General features: G+C 36.0%; 1 protein-coding gene across 1 annotated transcript; it reads right to left on the minus strand.

The window, feature by feature from the left end:
* Positions 1–964: 964 nt before the first annotated feature.
* Positions 965–4,230, minus strand: LOC112451115 (SUN domain-containing protein 3-like). The gene is made up of 9 exons (XM_037975469.1): positions 3,967–4,230; positions 3,192–3,292; positions 2,927–3,105; positions 2,766–2,828; positions 2,514–2,636; positions 2,309–2,424; positions 2,016–2,189; positions 1,838–1,927; positions 965–1,709 (listed from the first exon to the last, which is right to left on the minus strand). Exons 2-9 carry the CDS (start codon positions 3,278–3,280, stop codon positions 1,590–1,592), a joined length of 954 nt encoding a protein of 317 aa, XP_037831397.1. The 5' UTR covers positions 3,281–3,292; positions 3,967–4,230; the 3' UTR covers positions 965–1,589.
* Between the last annotated feature and the right edge of the window lie 5,099 nt (positions 4,231–9,329).

Below are 9,329 nucleotides of genomic sequence, written 5' to 3' on the forward strand. Positions count from 1 at the left end.
TTAATTGTGTGAATTCTGAATTAGCGTTTATGCTTTTTTTAGTCAGCTTTTATTCTGCTCATGAATTTTAGTTAAACATTTGTTGCTTTTAACTCGTGTTTTGCTTCTTTGAGCATTTACACTGCATTTTCAGAGAAAATGCAATTTCTCTTGTTTTATCTTGTGAGTTTGTGAACCTTAAAAATAAACAGTCTGACTTTCATTTTGCACATGCTCATATGCAGAAGAACCCTGGAACATCACAAATCCCCATGCCTTAAAAGAAGAACAACAAAATAAAGTTTATTTTACAACCAGTGAGTTTGAACATCAGCTCAGATTTGCTGGACCTGGTCTGCCTGCTGTGATGTTTTTTTTCTATCATCATATCTCATTACACAATAACGTATGGTCCAGTTGGGCTTGTTCCTGTAATAAATGAACCGCCTCCACCTCTGTCTCCCACTGTGGCAGCATTTCCACAGGAACAATCAAAGGGTTGCAGGAATATAACCATTCATGCAACAGAGATTACTGCAACATCAATGACCTCAGTCATTGTATAAGTTCAAAGAGGTCCCCTGAGATTAGGCATATAGGCTGAGCATACAGCACACAGTGCTATAAAACTATAAAGCTGATATTTTACGGCTTTATCTTTTTATCTTGTTCAGATAAATCAGGTGGGACATATTTCAACACACAGATCAAAGAGTGTCCCAATAATCAGAGCCACTGGCTGTTATTTACAGAGACACATTTTATGGAATTAAAAGTATTTAGGTTTTGAAACTTGTATCACCTGCACTTTTATATTAATAATGATGAAGAGATGGGTATAGCCTTCACAAGTGTACTGTATATGTAGGTCTGCAGTCTGCAAAACTCTCTCTTTTTGAATTACAATTTGTACAAAACCAATATTACTTAAAACATAAAATATTTTTTTTAAAAAGCAAAAAGAAGAAATAAAAGGAGAAAGAAAGAAAATTAAGTTACAAATTTTACTGAGCAAAAATGAGGACAGAAACTATTCATTTAATTTTACTTTTTCCTCTGCAATACATACAGTTTGACACTAGAGGGAGACAGAGACCATGAAGTCAGATGGAGCTGTACGTTTAAGAGCTGCAAACCTCTATTTAATTTTGTATTAATATATTTTGGGTCGTTTCTATTACCAACAAAGTCTCTTTTTTAGCTTTTAGCCTCTTAATTTTAGCATTTTTCATACATTTTTTGATTTTCAGTTTGGATACAAAGCAACAATTGTCACTGTTCCGTTTTTTTGAGTTTTTGTGCAAAAGAAAATCAAAACTGTACAAAAGAATAAGCTTTTGAATAACGTTGTTCTTCCAACCAAGATTTATAATGATAAGAAATTATTATCTTTAAATTTAAGTATATTCACCAAACACAGTTGCTGTATTTGTCATACTGTAAAATCAGAATGTGAATTTTCAAGATGGATTAATTTATTCATAAAAACAATCCTTGAAACTAATGACTTTATTATAACTGACTGATCCAACATGCATGTTTTTTTATGTTAGAAGGAAACTGTTGTTTGATAAAAAGATAAAGATCTTCTCAGTCAGTTGGCGCTGCTGTTACAATTCAGCAGCAAGTTCTCCATGGACTCTGAAAGCGTAAATGCAGGTTTGTTCACTGTTCCCCCAGTTATTGTGAAAGTGGATTTTCACGTGACTGAACACTGTGCCATCTGGATTCTGGATGAAAACAGGAGACAAATATTTGTAATAAGTAAACATCAGAGGGCTGGAAATCAGAGGCTCTAATTTTGAATGTGACAAGAAATAAGTGTTATGAAGAAAAATACTAAATCGCCTATACATACAGGTAGTGCAAAGATTTGAAACCCAGCATTGTTTTCATTATATACTGCTGTTAGCAAGTAGGAGCCGTTGTCGACTGAGGTCTGCATTCCCTGAAAATAAAATGTGAAAGGTCAACTGAGCAGATCATTGCGCTCTGTGGAAATGAAATTATTAAACTCAAAGAAAACTGGGTCTTACATAAACTGAAAACTCCCTCGGTGCACTTGTTATGACTCCACTGAGTGACTGGCTTTTTGTGATGTGGCCCAGAGTCACATGACTGATGGTAGCTGGGTTAGACAGAGCGATGACTAAATGTCCATGATCACCTGGAAAACACCAGCACTCCCCTGCACGTAGAACTGAATGTCCCTGAGGAAAGATAAATTGTCATTTTGATCACAAACAGTGATCACGAACTCCATTTTGCGCCTAATCTTCAGGTCAGAGAGTAGAAATAAGCAGAATGAGTGAAGCTGTGTGTTCTCTACCTTAATCACAATTTTCTCTTTGCACTGTCTACGCAACCAGCACATCATCCTCTTTAATATATGATATTCTGTTGGCCTGTATGTGTCTGAAGACAGCTCTTTTAACACCATGGCTCCTTCACACACAGTTACAAGAACACAAAAAAGTTACAAGTTGATCTCTACACATGATTCTTGATAAATAAAAACTGTGAAGATAGTTTGCCTTGTGAATGGAGAGCAAAGTTTGCCATGGTGTCGGCCACAGGAGAGCACATTTCCATCTGCTGACTTCTAACGTTTAGTTCCTGTTTAACAGCTTTTAGTTGGAAATGCAAGCATGTAATTGCTAGGAAAGGAAAAATACCCCAATTGTTAGGATGTGCATAAACTAATCTTAAATACTTGAACCACAGGTTAACATAAACCACTTGTGTTAATCAGAATTTAGAAATGACTGCAAACATTACCGACTCACCAAAAGCTAGAAGCAGCACTACAACGAAACAGCTCCAGTTTCTCACATCTGTGATGCATCTGTCTGATTTAAAAAAAACAAACAGGATGTTCAGAGGATGCTGAAAAAATACAACTGAAACAGTCTTAAAGTTCTGTTTTTGCAGGGGTGGCTGTCCTTACACATGTCTGTTTTGACTCTGCTGATTTGTGTCTCGTTTGTTTCACACAACCAACCATCAGGGACGCATGATCGAAAAGGCTCATCGGGGTCAAAGGTCATGGTGTTCTCCATGGTGTCCTCAAAATTCAAGTAATTCAAAAGGTTTTGACCATTTTGTTGTGTCCTTCTTCGAAAGATTCTACAAACACAACAGAAGTTAGAAAATGGTGATAATAATTTATAAATAAAATCCAAACATAATGAGAAAGAAGTGGAGCAACATGCCTGTATATTTTCTCTTTATAGGAAATAGATGGACTTCCTTCTGCTGTATAATATCCGGATTCTAGTAGGCGCAAACTCCTTCTCAGCATGACTTCAATTATCTAAAAGACAGAGTCAGATCAATAATACATGTAAATATTCTGCACAAAGACAGTGGAAAATAATGGTTATGCTTAACAGCTGCTTTACTTTTGTTTACTTTACTAAGGTTTTACTAACATTATTGCACAGTCCTTTACAAAACAGCCACATGAACGGCACATCTAAAAATGTTTTTATAGATGAAAACTCTGGGATTCCTTGAATATCAGGGTTTTAAACTAAAAGCGTTTTATGCTAAGAAGGCACCGACTTATACCTCAGTTATAATCACGTTTTTGCACATGGGAAACGTGGTTTTGGAACATTTTCCATATGTTCGTCTGATAACATGTGGAATTTGTGTTTTTTCTGTAAGGGGTTTCACATTTGCACAGAGTGCACAGAAAAAAACCTGCAAAAATAAACATTATTTACCAAAACCAACAATTTCAAATGAAAAATTTAAATTAAAATAACAACTAAGACATGGTTGGATCATTCACTTCATCTTGGAGAAGATTAAGTAAAATCTTTTGTCACAAAGTTATTGAAAATTTTTACATGACAGCATGAGCCAAATTATTCTAACTCGAAGCTTACACCAGGAACATCTCAGGTTTTACACCACATCCTGCAGCAGAAGTTAATTTTAAAACATATCTAACAGCTGCTCCCATTTCTGTAAAAAACGTACCTTTCTGTGTTCATGTTAGTTTCATTTCCTGTTTGTTTTTGACGAAGTGAAGGTCGACTCAGTTTCCAAGAAGTTGTTGAATCTGTGATCCATGTTTCTTTTTTTTTTTTTTTTTTTTTCAGACAGAAATGTGTCCAAATGTCTCAGAAGTGAACTGGAGCAGTTTTCTGTGGCTGCAGCCAAAAATCGACAACTTTGACAGTAAACAGACAGAAACTAATTGGAATTTAGAATGTTTGTTCCCTGCTTTCTTACTGTCCATTTCTGTTTATTTTTAAAAATAATAATGAAAAATATGTTTGTTTTTCTTTGTTTGTATTGCTGTAGGAACTATTAAGGTTTAGTTATTTTAGGATAAATCAGAATACATTGCTATTGTTGAACATATGTATGTCAGTCATCTTCTAATGTATCGTCGTTCACTTTTTCCTTTATGCATATTTGTTTGTTTTTGAATTTTTGCATTGTTTATGCAAATAAGTAGATTTGCTCTAAAAGCTGAACATTGACTTCAGAGAAGAGTTGCTTAGGAAATGAAATAATGTTCATGGTCTAGAATACAGTTTTGTAAGCCGTGCACATAAAACGTAGCCATGTTTTTTTAATTTTGGCCACAGAAATGCAGCTGCATGGCTCACTGCTTGCCTGTGCACTCAAAATTCAGTGAGATTGCAATGGGAAATTTGTGCATTTTCTCTCAAGATTAAGTTAAGTTTGAGCCACAGTCTAGTCACAGCCCAGTGCAATGCTGTTTTCAAGCTCTGTATCATTTGTTTCATGTTTGCTTTTATTTATGAGCACAAAGCACACTCCTACAGCACAGCAGAACCATCAGCTCTATGCATCCCAGCTAATATATACTAGAAGTGAAAGGCTGAAGAGACCACCATGTGATGTAGGTGCTGCCATCTTTAATAAACAGAAGGTGAAGTGGTGCCCTGGTAGGTTGTATCAGAGTGCACCCCTGAGAGGGTGGGTGCAATTGGCTGACTGAGAGCTACAGTTACACATCTGTAGCTCTCAACCAGTCAGGCAACTCTTCATTCGGTGGACTCGATCTGAGGCACCCTTTCAGGTCAGACCAGTCAAGGAGCTAAACTGGTAAAAAATAACACTAACTTCATTCGCTTCCAACTTCTAAAGATGCTCTAAGCGCGCTTTTGGTGTTGGCAGGATGTAAATAGCTGCAGCAGGATGTAAAAGCTGCAGTTCTCACTCTGCCTGAGGCGTCAACCGCTCACTGTGTGCTTTAGTTTCCGTTTACCACGAAATCCTACCAGCTTTATCAAGCAGACAGCCATAAAATGCCTTTTATCGTTTTACTTTCTTGAAAAAACACTAATGCACAGAGCTTTGGTATGTGTGTGTGGTTGGGTGGGGGGAGGGTGGTTCAGTCTAAAAGCTATTTCTATAGCGCATTAAAAACAAAAACCTCTCAGACCAAACTGCTTTATAGTTAAGTCAAACAAAAGTTCAAAACTATGAAATGCAATAAAGTATAACAGACATTAAAAGATCAATTTAAGAAAAAACACAAAAATGGCTACAACCCGGCCAATTTTACAAACATTGAGATGAAATTTGGTATGGTAGTAGCAGAGAGTCATCCACAACACATACGCTGAGCCTTATACACTGCACAAGATATTTGCCTACTTTTGTTTGAGCCTTTGACATCACCCTGTTTGTCTGTTAGCAAAATATCTCATGAAACAGTGCACCAAGTTGAATGACACTCTTAGGAAGAAATTATTGGATCTTCATTGATTAAATTTTTGAGTCACCCCCTTTTAAGATGACCACCACAGCTAATCAGTATTAACCAATACAAATCACCTATAACTCAGTCAGTTTTAGACACATGGAGCTACAGTTTGCTCAGAGTTATCCTCAACACATATTCAGATCACTATCAGCATCTTAGCTTGAAACTATAGCATTAACTGTTACAGTCAACACTGCCGTTAGCAAATTATCTTTTCACCAATTGGGCAGATTTGATGAGACTTTCAGAAAGTAATCATTGGATGAACATCTACAACTGATTGACATTTGAAGTTAACCAAATTCAAGATTGCCACCACAGCTAATTTACCATTACCAACACACATTTTTATAACTTATGGCAGGTAATATGCATTTCTTCTAGAAATGCGAGGCCTTTCATTTTATATGCTGTTGTTTTGTCTGTATTTAACCATCTTGAACATTTTGTTTGATTGCATCATGTAAAAGCAACTTGAAGTTTGTAGCCTGAAAATGTAATGAAGCTCATACAGTCTGAAGAAAACAAAAGTGGTTTCTCAGGAACAGGAGAAAATGGCAGAAAGTCTTTATCCAAGTTCATGCATCAACTTGCTTTCAGTAATCTGTTTTTAAACCGGGCCTTCTTGATACTTGTTCTCACCTGTCCTGAGATCACCTCCCTGTTTGTGTTGTTTGAGTGGAATACGTGTGTCAGGAGGAAATACTCTGTTTTTTAATGATTTATTTCATAATGCCTGGGTATTAGTGGTAATTCAACACAATGAGGCAGGTGCATCCTAAAGCAAGGGATTAAATAAGGTACATTTCCCTGTCAGAACTTGATTACAGGTCTTCCAAGCAAATATTTAATTGCATCTTTCACAGGAAAAATTAAAATAACCACAAAACTAAAAATCCTGACTTGTTTTTCTTGTTTTTTTGCTGTGTGTCTGCTAAGCAGCAGCTCTTTAAACACACAGAGCAATGGTTACATTAGGGTAACAGTGCCAGGAAGTCTGTGCAGCTAGCTGGACAAATGTCAGGATGTTATAAAATCCTTTTAGCTGAAACTTGTCCTTCAAAGTAAAACTACTGATACATTTTCATTTCTGAAATGTCACATTAAAGTTAATAAAATGACCCATTAAGTCTGTTCCCAAATACAGATGTTTCCAGGTGTTTGATTTTTCATTAAAGACAGAGCTGTAATGTTTTTGCTCATGTTTGCTTGTCTGTACTCATGAATCACTGAAAGGATGTTTAATGAAACTTTTAGAATGTAATAATTAGATGGAGATCTACAGCTAATTAACTTTTGAAGTCAATCAGAGTATACAGAACCACCAAATCTGCTGTTCATTAAAACAGAGACAAACGTAAATCTCTGTGCTCCAATCTAAATATGGAACAACTGTTTGAGTAAAACCGCTTCTAGCAAGCAATTACCAGATCATAAGAGTTTTCTCTTATGATCTGGAACAAGTTTTTTAAGATGTGTTCCTGCCATAAAATTAAAAGCTACCTTATTTATTTATTTATTTATTTTAAAGCACAGATTCTCATCTTCAGCATTTGATATCTTTCCTGTGTTCCACTGTAAATAAAATATGGGTATGTGAGTTTTGTAAATCATTGCATTTTGTTTTATTTAGATTTGCACATTCTAACTTTTTCAGTACAGTGGTTGTGCGTCAGACAGGTTTCTAGTCTTAGCCAGTTTTTGTACTCTTTGTACTGTAAATATGACTCGGTTACTGATAAGCACAAAGAGGTGTTTTGTGGCTTCCTGTGTTTGACTTCTGATGATAGCAGAATGTCTCTTTAAGCTTTTCTTTGTAATGAAAGCCACAAAAACACAAGTTTTGTGGCCCAATATAACTTCATTTTCTTCCACAGATAGAAGGTAACCTAGATAGATTTGATAAAATATTTAGTCCAACTCATCATATTAAACAGAACAGCAGCTGTTAATAGTTAACGATACAGATGATATTTCATGTTGAATTTCCTTTAAAGACTTTGAGCCGGAAGTACCATTTATTGCAGCACACTGAGGCAGAAATCGAAACTGTTTTAACCCTCCTGTGGCCTTCAGGTTACAAGGCTTACAAGGCTTTTCTACCTCTCTATTTTTCTCTCTTCTGAGGGCTTCAGGAGGGTTAAGATGAGTCTGTGGAACTGAGAGGAGTGGCTTCATGGTCCAGACAGCTGCAGGTGATGGGATTTTTCTAAGGAATTTAGCAGCTATGGAGCTTCTTCTCCTGATGTAACTTTTTGTCCTGATGTGGACAGGAAAAACAATTGAATTCAATAAAAAAAAAAAAGTTGATTATTTTATTATCCTTTTTAGATTTTTTTTTTGCATTTATGTTTATTCCAAATAATAAATCAAAAGATAAAATCTTAAAGAGCCTGAAGATCTAAAGGGCTGTTTATTCAGTTGCGCATCAGTACCTGTTGTGCAGCTTTAAGAAACATAATTGTGACTGGAATAGCCTGCACCATCCTGCACAGCTAAATAAATATTATAAAGTGATTGTGTCATTCTTTGCCCGGGTGTAAGTGTAGTTTATTGCTACTTGTAATTCAGAGATGTCCGTGATGTTGCAACATTTGGCCTGCAGCAGCAGCAACACTCAGGTCACATGCCCTGTCTTTAAATCACACTTCTGGATCCGAGAATCTCCTGCAGAAGCAAAAAATTATATAGCAATGGTCACTGAGTAATTATCAACAAGTAAATATCAAGTAATTCTCAACTCAACAACCCTCAAGCTCCCAGGCTTCTGGTAGAGGACCGGAGCTTGAAGTGATGTGGAACTGCCCATTTTGAATTGACAAGGCAAGTTGGAAGTTTGTTATTTGTGCTTTTTTTGGTTTTAATCCTGCATTTAAAGGTAAACCAATGAAAGACAAGTTTTGTTTGCTCCAGTGTCATATTTCTATTTTCTTATCCCAGCCTCCACTTGTTCTTTGTATTTTTTTAACATAGCAGAAACCTGTTTGTGTGGTTTTATCAGGGCTGCAGATAAGTAACTGAGCTGCCACTAAAACATCTGATGATAAACATACTTTGCTTTTTTTCCAGTTATTGAGGCATTGTGCAACAATTCCTTCTTACTTTGGTTCCTTGAGAGACAGTACTGCTGGCACATAGTTTTATTTTTTTGTTTGTTTGTTCTTGTATTTTTTTTTTTTCATCAAAAACTAGATCTGAGTTCTGACTTTTGAAATGAAGTCAAATCTGATTGAAAAGTGAATGTTTCACAAACACCTGTTTCACTTTCACCGAAACATGTTTTTGTCTTTCAGGTACAACTAAGATTACTGTGAAAAGGGATGTTGATGTGGTTTTATCCTGTTCTTTTGGTGAAAAAGACGTAAGAATTAAAGCCTTTAACTGGAAAACAGAAGGCAATGATGTGTTTTTTTTTATGAAGATTGCACATTTCACTATTTAGATTAGGATGATCAGTCCAAAGACCGGTATTTCATTTCCTAGATCAGCGACAGTTTAGCAATGTTTCCATATTTATCAAACCTGCAAAGGAGGCTGACAGTGGAACATTCATCTGCAAATGTCCAAACCTGAAACCTGAAATATGTTGTATAATTCA

This window comes from Kryptolebias marmoratus, linkage group LG4 (genome assembly GCF_001649575.2).
Source record: "Kryptolebias marmoratus isolate JLee-2015 linkage group LG4, ASM164957v2, whole genome shotgun sequence".
NCBI classification, from domain to species: Eukaryota; Metazoa; Chordata; class Actinopteri; order Cyprinodontiformes; family Rivulidae; genus Kryptolebias; species Kryptolebias marmoratus.